General features: G+C 36.0%; 1 protein-coding gene across 13 annotated transcripts in view; it reads left to right on the top strand.

Moving 5' to 3' along the window:
• Nucleotides 1–18,360, top strand: part of LOC131873647 (LRR receptor kinase SERK2-like) — a 101,455-nt gene that overhangs the window by 33,398 nt on the left and 49,697 nt on the right. For all 13 annotated transcript variants that reach the window (XM_059216670.1, XM_059216669.1, XM_059216677.1 and 10 more), the window contains 3 exons: nucleotides 10,429–10,572; nucleotides 10,788–10,859; nucleotides 11,325–11,390. In XM_059216670.1, coding sequence (XP_059072653.1) covers nucleotides 10,429–10,572; nucleotides 10,788–10,859; nucleotides 11,325–11,390 — 282 coding nt within the window. The remainder of the gene's footprint in view (nucleotides 1–10,428; nucleotides 10,573–10,787; nucleotides 10,860–11,324; nucleotides 11,391–18,360) is intronic.

Here is an 18,360-nt window from a genome sequence, read left to right as displayed (position 1 = left end):
GTTGGCTACCTCTCCCAGTCACTCCAGATTGGTGAAACCCTGCAGAGCGACCATGCATCGATCCCCTTCCTCCAGTCAGACTCGGATCACTCAGAGGCATCGCCCTTATCCCTCAGTCTTGAGGTTTTTCTCCTATGCTGCAACCCCCTAGGGTTGCTTGGCTGGTCTCTGCCCTCGGTGTTGTGATTGGTTAGCTTTTGTTGTGTTTCTTGCGGGCACCGTTTGGTGCCCTTGCTGGTGGCTGCTTTCCTCGTTTGTAACCTCCACTCCCTTTGACCCGTTTGTGGTCATTTGTTGGACATTAATAAATTTATCTTTATCTTGATCTAAGCATTTTAGCCACAACCCCTCATGATTCCTCCACATTAATTCACTTTGCACTAGCACATCGCTCTAGGCTGCCAGCTTTAAGTTCTTTAGCTGATTCTCATTCAATTTAGGAAAGTCTGCATTTTCCAAATAATACACATCTTTATACCATTGGTTACCACTCAAAAAACAAGGAGTACATTCAAGGTTAGAACTTAATGTGTACTTCAGTTGACTTTAAATTTGCATTAGCCATGGGTTTGACCAGGCCTTGACCTCTAACCAATTTTGTTGTTTGTATCACCATGCCCATACTCTTGAATGTTGTTGATCCATTTGCAGCTCTTGCCAAAAGCCTCTTGATGAGCAAATATGCCCCTTACAGCTGTATGTGGCACATTTGCAATGATTTTTTTTTCCCTTATGAGGTAAGAATTGAAGTTCTTAACAGCTTTGAGATGAGCATACTTATGTTTCTTTATGGTGGAATATTTAAATTCAGCATTCTGCAATCCTTTTCTAAAGAAAGGAATAAGCTGTTCATATCCATGACTTTTTTGGGAAGTAGAACAACAGCAACAGATAGATAATTTTTAACGTCCACGAGGCTAAACATAGCCTATGGGACAGCCTGCCAAATTAAACCAACTTCGGTAACTCATTTCTTTTCTTGTGCAAGTTGACGATGAGCATGTTAATGCATTAGTAGCTTCTGCAAGATAAGACTCTCCTAAATCATTAATCTCCTCTATTCTGTTATTAGCTTACTCATTCATGCTTTATGTTTATCAGACTATAACATTGATCATAATTATGATATTGATATTGGATTAGATTGACGATCTATTTAACTATGTTAAGTGTCAATCTAAATGCTATCGAGCTAGTAACCCGATAGCATATTAATGTTGATTCATATATGAATCGGCATTAATATACTATCCGGGTATTAACCCGATAGCATATAATGCTAATAGTTATTGTTATTGTTTACTTTAAACCGATTCATTATCGGTGTGTTTATATTGATCCATTATCATTTGCTTTGACACTGATTCATTATCGGGTATGTTTGTAGATCTGTTACCATTAACAATGATACCGATTTATTATCGGGTATGTTTATAGATCTGTTACCATTAACAATGATACCGATTCATTATCAGGAATGTTTATAGATCTGTTATCATTTACACTAGCACCGACTAGTTATCATTATGGATCGGTTGATGGTTGTAAGAGTCATGACCAAGTGACATCTTGGTCAGACATGTCTAAAAGACATGTCCGATCAAGGTGCCACTTGATCGTGGCTATCTTACTATTTATACATAATTCAAAATAAAGGAGATGACATTGAAATCGATACATGTTCATCCTCCATACTTGTAGCAAACGAAAGAAAAATATTATTGTCATAGTCATAATACCAAAACTTGAAATACACCGTCAAACATATAACTTGTTTATTAAATTGGAAATTGCAATAACATTTACATGGTATTAGAGCCAAGTTGATCGAACTTGAGGCTATTCAATTTCGTGAAACAAATTTAAGAACAAGATTATATACTACATCACATTTCTCCAATGGCCAGCACTATCAGATCCGAAGACAGACTCAGAGGTGGCAATGACTTTTCAGCCTGGAAATTCAGAATTCAGATGATCTTAAAGGAGAACAAGTTTAGAAAGAGAAAAGGTCGTCAAGGCAAGAATACTTCAAAGAAGGACTTATCTCACATTCAATGTTACAGATGTGATTAGTTCGGACACTATGTTGCAAAGTGTCTGGAAAGAACCAAGAAACATGCTACATTTGCCAAAGTAGGAAGACTAAAGGGGAAGATGACTCCGGAAAATATGTATTCTACTCTGCACTCACAAGCCAAGCTTCTAACAAGATCAACTCATGGGTGATTGACAGTGGTTCATCCAGGCACATCACAGGGTTCAGAGAAGTACTTGACTCCATGACAGAGGAGAGTGATGAGGACGTAACCATCGGAGATGACTCCACACATCCAGTCAGAGGAATAGGAACCTGCACCATCAAATTGAAGACAGGCATATCCTTGCGGCTCGAAGGAGTACTATATGTCCCCGACATCAAAAGGAATCTAGTCTCTATAACGACATTGGAAGATAACGGATATAGAGTGACATTTATGGACAACAGAGTATTGGCTTGGCCAAAGAACTCTTCAATCAAAAAGGCAAAGACCATTGGACAGAGATGGGGCTATTTGTATGAGCTGTGCACGGAACCCAACCTAGCCCTAATCCATGAAGCCACTAATCTAAATGAAGTTTGGCATAGAAGATTAGGCCATCTGAATTTTAGGGCTTTATCTTCAATGGGAAACCTTGTCACAGGTCTACCCAAGTTAAAGCAAGATCATTCAGAGGCATGCAAAGGATGTGCCCTAGGTAAAAATACCAAAGGTACATTCCAAAAGAGTACTAGGAAAACTAGTAAAATTCTAGAGTTAGTTCATTCTGATGTATGCGGACCTATGTCCGTATCCTCTCTAGGGGGATTCTTGTATTATGTAATATTTGTTGATGACTACTCTAGGAAGACTTGGATCTACTTTCTGAAAAATAAAGAATCAGAAGAGATCCTCTCTAGGTTTAAAGAATTTAAATCACTAACTGAAAACCACTCAGGAAACAAAGTTAAAACCCTAAGAACCGACAATGGGGGAGAATACACATTAGATTCGTTTAAAGAATTTTGTAGAGATAATGGGATTAAGAGGGAGCTCACTATACCTTATAACCCCCAACAAGATGGGGTAGCTGAAAGGAAAAATAGGACTATAGTCAAAGCTGCCAAGGCCATGATTCTAGATCAAAACCTTAACAGAAATCTCTGGGCAGAAGCATCCAGCACCGCTGTATATATACAGAACAGATGCCCTCACTCCCATCTTGAAGACAAAACTCCTGAGGAAGTATTCACTAAAATTAAGCCAGATATCAGCTACCTTAGGATATTTGGATGTCCTGTCTATATCCATGTACCTAAAGAAAAAAGACTTAAACTAGAGCCTTCTGGAAAAAGAGGATTGCTTGTAGGATATAGTGAAACCTCCAAAGCTTACAGAATCTATGTACCTGGTCAAAGAAATATTGAACTAAGTAGGGATGTAATCTTTGAGGAGGACCTAGCCTTCAAAAGAGCTGAGAGCTTCATAGAACCTGAAATCCCTACCTCTAACTTAGATGAAGATCCTGCACCTGAGTTTCAGAGGGAGAACCTAGATGAAACTGAAAATGAAAATGAACACTCACCTAGAAACCTCAAGAAAAGACCACTATGGGCCACCAAAACAGTAGAAGAAGCTTAGGGGTTTGCTGCTCCTTCAGGAACCTTCAAAGAAAGCAAAAGGCCTAATAAATTTACTAGCTATGTTGCTCTTATGAATGATCTATCTAAAAATGAACCTGACAATGTAACAGATGCCCTTAAACATCATGTATGGAAGGATGCTATGTCTGAAGAGTATCAATCCATAATGAAAAATGATGTATGGGAGATTGTTCCTAGGCCAACTAAGAAATCTGTTGTTTCTTCTAAATGGCTTTTTAAGATCAAACATGCAGCAGATGGCAGTATTGAAAAACATAAGGCAAGATTTGTAGCCAGAGGGTTCTCTCAAAAGGAAGGAACAGACTATGAAGAAACATTTGCTCCTATAGCCAGATATGCCTCAGTAAGGACTGTGCTAGCCATTGCAGCAGCAAAGGGATGGAAGGTACATCAAATGGATGTAAAGACAACTTTTCTCAATGGAGAGATATCTGAAGAAGTATACCTAGAGCAACCTGAAGGGTTTGAGATTCATCATGCAGAGTCTCATGTGTGTAGACTCAAGAAAGCTCTATATGGGCTTAAACAGGCTCCTAGGGCCTGGTATGAAAGAATTGACACATATGTATCAAAACTAGGCTTCTCTAAAAATGATGCAGATCCTAATCTCTACTACAAATAGAATAAAGGTGATATGCTAATATTGATTTTATATGTTGATGACTTATTAATCACAGGAGAAGATCACCTTATAGATCAATGCAAGAAAGAGCTATCCAAAAAATTTGATATGAAGGACTTGAGATTCCTTCACTATTTCCTAGGGTTGGAAGTATGGCAGAATTCTGATAACATTGTTCTAAACCAAGGCAAGTATACCTTGGACATCCTGAAGAGATTTGGAATGCTAAATTGCAGACCCATGACCGCTCCAATGGAAACTAATCTTCATAAACTTAAAGAAGCAGTAGTAGAATCACCTTCTACTGACCCCACTCTATACAGGCAAATGATTGGGTCTCTTATGTATCTAGTAAATACAAGGCCAGATATTTGCTATGCAGTAAATGCTTTGAGTCAGTTTATGTGTGAGCCAAAGGAGATACACCTGGTTGCATTAAGACACGTTATGAGATATTTACAAGGCACCTTAAATCTTGGTCTCAAGTATGAGAAAGTTGATCTTAATCTACACGGATTCACAGATTCAGATTGGGCTGGAAGTGTGACTGATCGGAAAAGCACCTCTGGGTGCTGCTTCAGTTTGGGATCAGCCATGATATCTTGGATCAGCAGAAAGCAGTCTTCTGTAGCGCAAAGTTCCACCGAGGTCGAATACATTGCAGCCTCCATGGCTGCCCGAGAAGCAGTGTGGCTTAGAAAGTTACTTGTGGGATTGTTTGGTGAACCTATGAAACCTACTATCATCCATTGCGACAATCAAAGCTGCATAAAACTTTCAGTGAATTCAGTGTTCCATGATAGATCCAAACATATTGAGATCTCATACCATTATGTGCGAGACATGGTAGACAAAAATGTGATCAAATTGGAATATGTTAGCACATGAGATCAGACTGCAGATATTCTGACCAAACCACTTTCCAGAGTGAAGGTTGATCACTTCAGAAAAGGTTTAGGTATGATAGAAAGGTAATCTGCTTTAATAAGATGTTTAATGTGTAAACTTCTTTTGTCATGTTGGGACATTCTGGGTTTGACCCCCTGTGTTTATATCTAAGAGGTGATGATCTCTCAGATTATGAACACTTGTATGCAGACATCATAAGGTGACGATCTTATGATTCTCAAACCAGTTATCATGTTGGATCTCTGGTATGTCATGGATGTGCCATGATGGTATTGTGATAAAACATTTGTATAAAATGTTTGTGCACATATTACAATCTGGATAAGATGAGAATTTAACCATCCTCATATGTTTATCCTTAGTATTGCGTGTTTAGGCAATACTGATATCACGTGTTTAGGTGATATCTTGTCATAATAAAATAATGAATCTTTTATATCACATGGTTGGGTGATACTCTATGTCACATACTTAGAGTGATGTTCTATATTTGTATCTTATGTCCTGATGGTACTTCATATCATATGTATAGATGATATATATTCTTGGAGATTGACATTATGGAAAAGAAATGTGATGCAGGTTACTTTATCTATCTTCCAAAGCTAAGAGGGAGTGTTAATGCATTAGTAGCTTCTGCAAGATAAGACTCTCCTAAATCATTAATCTCCTCTATTCTGTTATTAGCTTGCTCATTCATGCTTTATGTTTATCAGACTATAACATTGATCATAATTATGATATTGATATTGGATTAGATTGACGACCTACTTAACCATGTTAAGCGTCAATCTAAATGCTATCGGGCTAGTAACCCGATAGCATATTAATGTCGATTCATATATGAATCGGCATTAATATACTATTGGGGTATTAACCCAATAGCATATAATGCTAACAGTTATTGTTATTGTTTACTTTAAACCGATTCATTATCGGTGTGTTTATATTGATCCATTATCATTTGCTTTGACACCGATTCATTATCAGGTATGTTTATAGATCTGTCACCATTAACAATGATACCGATTTATTATCGGGTATGTTTATAGATCTGTTACCATTAACAATGATACCGATTCATTATCGGGTATGTTTATAGATATGTTATCATTTACAATAGCACCGATTAGTTATCATTATGGATTGGTTGATGGTTGTAAGAGTCACGACCAAGTGACATCTTGGTCGGACACGTCCGATCAAGGCGCCACTTGATCGTGGCTATCTTACTATTTATACATCATTCAAAATAAAGGAGATGACATTGAAATCGATACATGTTCATCCTCCATACCTGCAGCAAACAAAAGAAAAATATTATTGTCATAGTCATAATACCAAAACTTGAAATACACCGTCAAACATATAACTTGTTTATTAAATTGGAAATTGCAATAACATTTACAGAGCACTCCCAACTTCTCAATGTACTCCTCGCTGAGTAGGCTATGCCAAGAGCAATCAGATAAAATATCAACAAATTTGTCCCTGCTGTCCTTGTAAGCATCACATTCTAAAATAAAATGTTGTTCAGTTTCCATGTTCCCAAAATTGCAAAAAGTGCAAACTCTGTCTTCTCAAGCCTCTTTTAGTCTCTTTCAACGCCCGGTCTCACAACGTAGTTGATGAGAGTTGGTTCTCAGCTGAGCAATAAGAATTTTAGCTCTGCATGAAATGTTGGCTCCGATGTACGCTTTTTGAAGTTGATCACATGTGGGATTGAACTCATTGATATAATAAATTTTCTTCCTTCCAAGCCCATTTTCCCAATTCCTCTTGTAGAATTTATCCATAACAAAGACCTTTATGTCTTTGTTATTTGTGGGACACATATTAAAATGGATATTCCATTTACTCATCCACTTGATGTTTTGTTGCATTCACGTCTTTTTCCTTTTGCATAATATATCATTGAAGACCACTTTAGGCCATCTACCTTCTTCCATTTGTTCGGTTCTTTTTAGATAGCTTATGAGACACACCATAGCAAGTGCCTCAATAGGGGCAGCCCCCATTTCACTTAGCATGATATCATATGAGACACTGCTTTTGATTTTGAACTTGCTAGTGATCAAACGCTTTTGAATTCCCTCGATTTGTTTCCATTGTGAGGCTGAAGTGGTGCTGGCCCATAATTCACACCCATAAAGGACAACTGGCAAAACTAAAAGACCAAACAGAGTTTGAGTAGTATTCCAATCCCAAACCTTGGCCTCTCTGCACCTATTTTGAAGAGCATAAAATGCTTTCCATCCGCCTAACGTTCTTTTCTTTCTACAACCTTCCCAGCTTAGCTTTTTGTTGAAGTCAATGCCAAGATATTTGTACTCCGCAACTTCCTCAAGTATATTGCCTTCAAAATAGAACTTATGCTGGTTTTGTTTTTTAATATTAGAAAAAACCATAACTTTAGTCTTGCTGATATTGACCTGCATTCCCACCATTTTGCAAAAGCGCTCGAGGACAAATAAATGTTCTTGTAAACCATAGGCAGACTTGGCAATCAGAATGAGATCGTTTGCGTAAAGGAGCAGCCTTATAACAAATACTCCCAACTGATTACCTTCACCATTATGCATGTTTAACCACTCTTCCAGCTTGTCGATATATAAGCCAAATAAAGTAGGTGACAGAGGGCAACCTTGTTTGACTCCGATATCAACCTAAAACATTCTGAAATGCCGGCTGAAGTTCTGATTTTGACTTTCACCTCTTTGTACACCCTTTGAACAGCAGCTCTGAGATGTATAGGAATCCCCAACTCTTCCATTCTGAGCCAAAGCTTGTCCCTAGGGACATTGTCGAAAGCCTTTTTAATATCAACAAAGCAACAAAAAGCTTCATCTTTGTTCTCCCACCCTTTTTCGATAATGTGCCTCAAAGTGATAGAGTGATCAACTATCTAGTGTTTTGGCCTAAAACTAGCTTGCCCTTTAGCACGTTTATGCTTTTCTTCAGCCCATTTGCTGATTCTATTTTCTATTATGCTGCCAAATAGTTTTGCAAACGAAGGATTAATCATTATTGTCCTATAATTGGAGGGGTTATTGACGTCGCCGCTCTTAAAAAGAGGTATTGCAAGACTGATAGTCCAATCTTTAGGGAACCCTTGTTGGCTGATATTGTTGAAGATTTTCGTAATGCGAGGAGCAAGCGATTTCATGCCCCACTTGAGATACTCCACTTGAAGCTCCATCAAGTCCTTTGCCTTAACAACACCTAACTTCTTTACACCTATCTCGACCTCCTCCATGGTGAAAAGATTTGTCGTACTGTTGATCAAGGGTGGTGGCTACACCTCACCTTTTTGTTCATAAAGTTTCCTAGCATAATCAAACCACTGAGTGGCTGTGATATTATTTTCAGTTTGTTTATTTCTTGGTTGAAGCTCCTTCCAAAATGACTTGGGGTTATTTTTACCAAGGAAAATTAGCTCCTCTTGCCATGTGATAATAAAATCAGCTTTTTTCTTCTTTAGAATCTGCTTGTAGGCTTTAATGTCAAAGTTTGTTTTATTTGACTCTATTAGATTTCTCCTATCCATTTTACATTCCTTATCAAACTACGCATTAACTGGAAAACAAGTCTAATTTGACGGGCCTTTGTTTTTGCCTAAAGGGATTTGTATCAAGTTGCAAGGGGATTTTATGTTAGAACAAGTCTTCCTTGTAAGATTTTAGTTGATCATATGCCCATGCAAAGCACTTCTTGAACTACCTCAACAATGTGATCAAAACTTGTTTTTTCTGTTGGTTTTAGCTTCTTGCCTATGTAAACCATCCTTGGAGATGCTTCATCCCAAGTTAACACTCTCTATGTCATCTTCACTTACTGGTTTGCTTCTTGTCTTGTACAATCAACACTATCATTCTTTCAAGTTTTAAGACCACTTGGATTGGCATTGGTCTTAAGCTGGATGATTTCATTCTCTAATGGTGTTTCTTTCCCTTCCTCAATTTCAACGAAAGGCTGCCAATCAAATTAACACTCTCATCATTTATTTAGTTTAGGAATTGATAGATCTGCTTCTCATCATTGAGAATTTGCTAGCTATGTACATTATCAGGGATGCTTGGCCTAGATAGAGACTCCACACTGTATGTGCATTAGGTTATTGTCGAAGTGATATCAAACTTTGGGGTCATGATAGCAAGTGTCTCTTCTGTAATGCACAGCCATTGGATGCCGAAAGCATTAAACGTTTCTATGGTATCCCATATGTGTTTCTATACATCATTAGTCTTGTTTCTTTAGCTGTATACAAACCTTTGACCTGAAACACAACTGAATTAGAATGACCATGCACACTTAACCATTTTATAACATACCTGGAAGCTATGTTGAAGCCAAGGAGCAAGGTCTCATACTTTGATACATTGTTAGTTAAATCAAACTTCTACTTGAAAGTGAATTTGAAACGTATGCCATCAGGTCACACAAGAACAACACGTACACCATTTCCATCTTGAGAGATTATACTGTTAAAATACATAGTCCATATATTATTACATTCAGAGTGAGAGGGCTGTTGGTTCTCAAAGTTGCTTCCCACACTCCTAGAGGAATCAATCCACTTCAGGGCCAGGGAAATTGCATTCTAAAGGGCAATTCATCAACAAAATGCGAGTGTTATAAGGCCAATTGCTGAGAGTGGGTATTTTCTCCTTTGCTTTGAGTTTAGCTAAACCTAGAAGAAATGATGATGGATGGATATTCCACTATTCTGGTCTTTTTCAATTTGCAGTTACCTTTTAGTTTGTCAGTTTTCATAAATAGCTAGGTTCGTTTAAATGAGTGTTGTTTTTTTCATTAAAATTCTTTCAGGGATTTAAATATCCCTTTCAAATGCTGAGAATATTTGGTCAAATTTTGCAATCATGCTGATTGTTGCAATTTATTTCCTGTTTAGAGAATGACTAGTCACTTGGCCATGTGATCTCTTTTTTGTTTAACACTATTTATTTCCTTCTGCAGATGCTATTGCAAAGAGATCGCATGGTCTCTTTTTTTGCTTGAACTTTTGTTGTTGTACATCACAGTATAGTTAGTCTGTACCTTTCAACCCTCATATGTTGCAATTGGCACAAATATGAGAAACCTCAATTATAAAGAGACTTAAAGTAGTTGTTTCAGCTTCTATTTTGTTTGTCACAACAGACCAGATGTTTGTGATATCATACAAATTTACATGTTACTTTGTATCATGCAGGACATTAGAAGGTAATGATCTAACAGGTGAAATACCACCTGAACTTGGGAACATGACAAGTCTACAGAACCTGAATTTAGCAAACAACCACCTCACTGGAAATATATCAAGTTCTTTGGGCAAGCTTTCAAATCTTCAATACCTGTAAGTCATTTGTCCTTGGAGTTGTTGCAAACCTTTTTCAAAACCATTTGAATAAATGTAATAGTTTTTAAGTTTTTCTTTATTATGTTAAACTTTCATAACATTATAAGAATAAGCTAAAGATCTGAGGGGATGTAATTTCAATGAAATGTCAACAAGTTATTTATTAGTTTTACTGAAGCATCTTTTCAAGCTAATGGTCTTTATGTGAACAGGGTACTAGGACACAACAATCTTAGCGGAGTGATTCCACCTTCTCTGTCAGCAATTCAAAATTTAATTGAACTGTCAGTAAGATGGCTATTTAAAGTTGAATTTGCATGGTCTCTATATTATATTATTGTGGTTGTTATTACTACCTTTTATCTTATTATTTGAAGTTTCATGGGGTGTTCTGTAGCAGTCTGTCTATTTTTCTGTTTAGATCTACACTCATGTTGATAGCAAGAAAGTGGAATGAAAATAAGAGATGACAAGGAAATATTTATGGAATTGACACATTTTGTATGGTATTAGTTCTAGATAAAGGCAATGCCTACATACCCTCTTTTTGATGATTTTGTGGTAATCAGTCTTTAGTATTAAAACAGAGTGTTCTTTAACTGAAGAATCAACGTTTTCTCTATTTATAGATTTAGTTTATTAACTTTTGCTCTGTTTTGGTAGAGGTGTCCCAAATTCTCAATTTATGCATATCATCTGGATATATCTTTGGTAGAACTTTAACACATGCCTGGGTGGATGTTTTCCAGGGACCTCTCTTCTAATAACCTCATTGGAGAAATACCAGAATCCTTATTTAAAGTGCATAAGTATAAGTAAGGATGACTCTTCCTTTCCCTTTATTGCATTTGCATCAGTGTTCTCTATAATTTTTGTTCTCACTATGAAACCTAAAGTGAGCAAATTAGTTCTCCCAAATCCATATTTATGAAATCTCTCTGTTTTATGTTAATTCCTATTGCCTTCATTAATAATCTAAGCAATGATTGTTAATTTGATAACAATTGTCTAAGAAGACAAAATAATGAAATATTTATTTTGAGTTCATAAATACAATTGTAGAAAAGAATATAGTTGCATTAATCACATTTAAGTATTCTTTCTTGATAGTTTCATGCACTTGACATAATAATGAATGCATTAGTTGTTCCTAATAATGTTACACAACCTCATCTCCGAGGCTAATGTTTGGTTGCAATTACAGTTTTTGCATTGCTCCTTAGCCCAAAATATTTCTGCAATATGTTGGTGTCTAAATATAATATTGCAATTAGATTGAAAATCAGACATAGAACAGTCAATACCTAAACTCACATTGTGGTTGACATTTTAGAAATCACAAGATATGCTCAATCTCCCAATATAATTCTTACTCAGTGAACTAAATTATTTTTCTGTTATGCACATTAAGTTTCTTCGTATTTTTGTGCTTTAAGAATTCTTGATAAAGTTATTGCTGTTTGCATGTTATTCCTTATCTCAGATAAACACTCATTCTCTAACAATAAGATCATGGACCTTGTTATGAGTGACCAAAATGAATAGTTTTTGTTGCATGAAGGGTTCCCTTGACTCCAATTGCTGTTTCACCAAGAAAATCAATAGGTTAGCCAATACACATAATCAAACTCTCAGTAGATTCATTAATATAATGCAAATTAACTTAAATGGAGAGGAATCTAAAATAAAACCAACACATGCAGTGGCTGCTCTCGCTGATGCATGCCAATTTTTTCCGTGGAGAGCTTCTGAGTACGTCACATAATTGACTGGAATGATCATGCATGGAGTAGAAAAGATTATCAGAAGTCCTTTAGAGCTTTATATTGTTTCGAGCAACAAGGTCAAGCAGACTCACACTCCATATTCTATAACAAAAATATAATACATTTGAAGTCAAATATCTTAGGAATCAACTGCATATTTTCTTATTTTTTAACTGGAAAGAAAGGGCTTCAAGAATATTCTGTTAGGAGAGAGTGAATTTATTTTGGGTGATTTTTTAATTTTTAATTTTACTGGAATCAAAGTTGAAGTTTCCTAGGTTGGATCAGAGGGGTTGCTAGGGTTTGAAATTTTTCAGGAAAAGTTGATTTTTTTGGGTTGCTCAGAAAATGATAAAGATATAGAATCTCAGAAACTCAATAGGAGAAATTATAATGTCTGAAATCACAAGATACTAGCTATCACCGAGTTTTGAGAATATGACAAAGGCCTACTAGTCACCCAAGTGACTTTGACAAATGTCATAGGGAAGCCTTGCTGATTCACAAGTTGTTAGTATCTAATGATTTAATCAGTGTTCCACGGAAACGCGTTTCCCCCTCCCAGGCCCAAGTCCCCCTGTCCCCGAAACCCGTCCCCGAAACTTTTTCCCTTTGTCCCCCCGTCCCCGAAGCCCGTCCCCGCGTCCCCCCGTCTCCCCGTCCCCACCATCCGTGGAACACTGGATTTAATCCTAGAAGTCTTTGCTACATCTGCACATACCTTAGGTCCTTATGGAATAGTTCAGAAGATAAATATCAAGTCTTCAAGAAAGTAGTTTGTATTTGAAAAAATTGTCATTTCGTACTTAAAATGTACAAGGGGGGATCTTTGTTAGAGCATCTTCTAGAAATCAAAGATATTAGGGATCAACTGATTGTTGTCAATAAATCAGTAGAGGACGACGATATGGTTGGTCCAATCATCAAGTACTTGCTATTCTCCATTACAATTTTTATGGATTGCCTAAACTAAGTAGCTGATTTGGGTACCGGAACTGGAACCCAGTACGTCAGTACCACTTATTTTTTTTCCTTGGGTATATATATATATATATATATATATATATATATATATATATATATATATCATAGTTGCATGGAGACCTGTCTCTGAGACACTTCCCGGTACTGGAGACCTTGCCTCAGATGTCTCCAATTGCAGGAGACTTTCAACTGCGGTCTCCGGAAGACTCTCGCTGTCTCCCATGCAAAAGGCACTGAATCCCACACAAATAAAACAAAAAGCCCTAAAAATTAATAGTTAAATGCACCAGAAAGATGGAAAATAAACACACCACATAAGAGAAAACATAAGCCAACACGAGGCAGGAGTCAACGTGAGCTAACAAGATGACAAGTATTTGCCATTCAACTATTTGCAATTTGATGCAAAACTCAAAAGATATTCATATTTTCTATATTCTTGTTGTTCTTTTAATTCCTTTATGTAGTTTTGCGGTATGCACAATGGGGATGAATTCTATTAGATCCTTGAGAGTCAGGAATTTTCCTATGATATACATTTTCTTTCTTTATTCTTGTGAGCATATCTATATTCATATTCTTATATATAAAATCTATATTCACATTATCATATATATAATCACATATAATAGCAAAAGGATTTGCAGTGTTGAAATATTCAACTTGTTGGTTTGGGCCGTTGCCTTCAATTTTCTTATACGCTGTCTATATTCATAATTTGTTTTACAAATATACACACCTATTTTCAGATTTACTATAAATTATTAAATTTTTTTATAAAAAATTGGCGTCTCCAAGTACCCCCGTCTTGGTGCAACCTTGATATATATATATATATTTATATATCTTTGTGTGTGTGTGTATGTATAGTTGTATGACTATGTATGTATGTCTGCGTATGTGTGTATGTATGCATGCATGTGTGTATGTATGTATCTATGTGTATGTGTATAGATGGATGTATGCATGTATGCTCAAAATTATAAATTATAACTATAAGAACAATAATACTCATAAATTCATAATTGCCAATAAATAGAATATTTAAATACCTCATATTCATAATTTGCAAAAAATGAAAATATCCGAAGTCTCAAAATCAAAATGTCATTACACAATGAAATTTCAAATTACGATCGATATTTAACATTCATGTCTGTCTTCATCAAATATTGGTAACATTATAGGAACATGCAGCTAAATTGATTAATAGGACTTCAAATTCTTTTTAGTTATTTTGACCTTTAATTACATATTAATGCCTTCATAAATTACATTTATGGTAACTAGTGGATGTTAATATTTACAATCCATTCATTCACGCAACATTAAAAAAAAGGAAGTCTTGCATCAGCATTCATATTCATGCAATTGTGTGTGTTGTGTATTCAATGTTTATATATATTAGCAACAAGCTTTACTGCTATCAAGGAAGTCAGAAATATTTAGTTTTATCCATATCAGACCTCTAAAGGTGCTATTCAATAATACCAAGATGTAGAAGCAAGACAGCTGAACAAATAACAAGAAACATGAGAACACTGGACAGAACCACATCACAAGGATAATACCATGCAAGTATACCAATCTGCAGTGGCTTCTTTGTTCAGGAATAAAGCAAATATTCTATGCCTGCTTGTAACAGTCCACACTATGCTAATACAATATTTTCGTTTGAGAGGCTGCAAAAAATCTTGTCTCGAGCTCAAGAATCTAGTGGCCCTAAAACCCCATTATTTTTTAGATCTACTTTTCATTTATTGTGAATGAATTTATTTATTTTTATTTTTTGTTAAAAAAATGCTTTTTGGGCTGCCCGGGCTACAGGTATGCCCAGGTAATCCGGGCGCTCGAGCAGTACCTTGGATGAACCCAGGGATATACCAGGATCAGAATCAAGGTCTGCACAGAAGAACCTGGTAACATAGTTGAAAAACTCAGACTCACAATAACTCGGCAAGCCCAGAATTTTTAAAAATTCCCGACTCAGAAGAACCTTGGGGAAAACTCGGCAGTAACTTGGCAAATATATTGAACATTTGAAATAAATTTTGTTTTTAAACATATTATTCAAAAAGCACTTATTATTGAATTTGCAGAACATCTTACTGATTTCCATCATATATAAATCAAAATTTGAGTTCAATACATGTCATAGACCAAAAAGCAAGTTAAAGTTTTAAATATATATGAACTTCTATGCTGAAAGCTAAGTTGCCATTTTTTGTATGGGGTTCAGGTCTAGGAGTAGAGACCCCTATGGGGTTGAGGGGCAACACCTCTCATGGGGGTTTGGGGGCAATGCCCATTGTAGGGGTCTAGGGGCAATGCCATTTTCACAATTTTAATACTTAAGGGCAAAAGTAGATATTTGACACTAATTTTTTTGTAAAATATTAAAAAAATGATTTTGTTCTTTTGGACATTCCCTCAATCGATTTGCAAGCAAGGGAACTATAGAAATGAATGCCGAAATTGCAGAAATGAAAGGAAAAGAAAAATACTACTAGCTGCCAATCTTGTGCTTTCTGTATGGTTCATACCACAAAATTGCAAAAAGCATTTGGGTGAGTTTAAATGGGAAAATTGCAAGGTTACGGTGATTGTTTGGCAATTTTTCGACAAGTTGAGAGGAAAAAATGCCACGAGTTTTTACAAAAACTCAACGGTGAGTTATTGGGCGAGTCACTTGGCCTAGGCTCTAACTTGCGAGGCTTTCGTAACTATTTATAAATGTATTGGTAGAAAGCCAAACTCTTACCTTTGCAAGGTTAGTTCATACTTGTAGAATGCTGCAAGAGTAGACAAGTGAAGTTTCTATTGGGAGTTTAGAAAGTGCATTTATTGCATAGTTTCAGGGTACAACTCAGTTGTTTGCCCACTTCACAATGATAGAGAAAAGTACAATGCTTTTATTGCTAGACATTTGTGCCTGTGAAGAATGGTTACAAGAAAGTACAATTTGATCTATCCTACAAGTATTGTGATGAAGCTAATGTGGTAGATATTGCTAAGGAAGACCATGAGTATGCATTGATGAATTTTTAGAGAGTGTTAAAAGTAGTTTTTGGTTCTTTGATTCAAGTCCATCTAGACACTTTGCATTTGAAAAGGATTGGTATGTCATTTTTATTGATGATAATTATAAGGATTCTATTTTGCTTGGTGATGACAAGTCTGATACAGTTGAGAAGGGATATAGGTAATGTCAGAGTTGCATTCAATGTTTATGTCAATCTTTTAGTATGAAATGTTAGGTATGTTCTAGGTTTGAGCAAAATTACTCACTATTAGTCAAGTTTCAGAAAATACTAGCATTCTAGTTTGATTTCATTGGAAAAAGTACCTTGTTTGTGATGTAAACCAGGATACAGTGATTGCTTGAGGCATCAAACTAGGCAGTATGTACAAAAACTTGTACATACTTGCTGATCTTGTTTTGCATGCTACATTAGAGGCAGGTCGAGTCAAGAATCCAAGGAGGTGAAGATAAAACCTAGTATTCTTGCACCATCAACAAACATACCTATTAAGGTGAGCTCAATGATGACTTCACCAAATTAAATGTATAACCCAGGAATATGGGCAAATCAATTGAAAACTCCGCAAATGAGCATTTTTATTATGTTCGTTTTGCATGTGTTTATCATATGCCTATTGTCATGGAGGTTGCTTGTTTTGTATATTTCTTGGCATTTTTGTACATCTCAAGGCCCATGTTGTAGTTTAATGACTAAACTTGTAGATCTTTCTGGTTTAGTTATTAAAATGGGTATTAGAATATTAGTTTAATATTATAACAAATTGAATGTGTACACTTGTTTGTAATAAGTATTTGACACAAGTTTGTTGTAACTATGTCTATTTTAAGATTGTAACTACTTTATTTTAGCGTATGCTAAATAATATAATGTAATTTTGTTGACATGAAGAAGCACACTATTTTCTCTCAATCTCATTCATTGCTCTTAGCCAACACTAACGTGGCTTGAGAATTTCAGGTAGATATGGCATAGATTGTGGGCTCTAGTTGTGGTCCACAAATTTGTATCACATCCACTGTTGAGCTTGAGTATAGTCCAATTACATTTTCTATTTTTGTATGGAATCTACTAGGATCATAACCTTCTTTTTAAGTTATAGGTTGGAATAAGGAGAAGTATGAGAAGTAGACATGCTGTAATGCAACTTTCTTGTACTACAATAATCATTCTTTCAATGTGGCAAGAAGACCATATTTGGAGAATTTGGGCAAGGCACCTATTCCACATAATGTAAGTGGGATGTTGCTCCGGAAAGCAATGATGAATGCAAAGGCAATTGTTGAAGAGCAAGGGTAGTTTTATTGCAAGTATGGATGAACCATATTATCAGATGGGTGGATAGATTGAAGGAATCATACACTCATCAACTTTCTAGTGGATGCGAATGGTGAGATGGTTTTCTTGAGGGTTGTCAATTTTCAAAGAAAGTCAGAAATGTGGACAATTTGAGTTTGATGTTGGGGGAGATAGTGTTTGAGATTCGCATAGAAAATAAGGTCCAATTTTTGATAGATAACACAACAATGTATGTGGTGGTAGGGAGACTACTTGAAGAGAGTCATCCAACACTTTTTGGGAACCCTTTGCATTGTCCATTGCTTTGATCTTTTGTTGAAAGACAGATGCAAACTTGATTGGGTGAATTTTGTTGTGGAAGATGCTAAGATCATCACCAAATACATTTTCAATCACCCTTTTGTATTTAGATTGATGAGAGCTAGTGCCACACAATTTGCAACTAACTTTCTCACCTTGTAGAGTATATATAGTACACTAACTCCTTTGAAGTAGATGATTGTGAACTAATAGTAGATGGATTTTTCTTATTTGAAGAAGATAATGGAGAGAGGTTTGCAAAGACAATTTTTTGTGATGCCTTTGCAAAGAGCACTGATGAGGTCATCTAGGTAACTTCAATATCATTTGAGTTCACTTTTGTAAAGTTTTTTTTTTCATTGTCATTTTTATTGCAATTTTAATTTGTGTATAGT

Source organism: Cryptomeria japonica, chromosome 2 (genome assembly GCF_030272615.1).
Source record: "Cryptomeria japonica chromosome 2, Sugi_1.0, whole genome shotgun sequence".
NCBI classification, from domain to species: Eukaryota; Viridiplantae; Streptophyta; class Pinopsida; order Cupressales; family Cupressaceae; genus Cryptomeria; species Cryptomeria japonica.
Note: the sequence above shows the minus strand (reverse complement) of the source record. Positions and strands in the feature narration are given on the sequence as shown.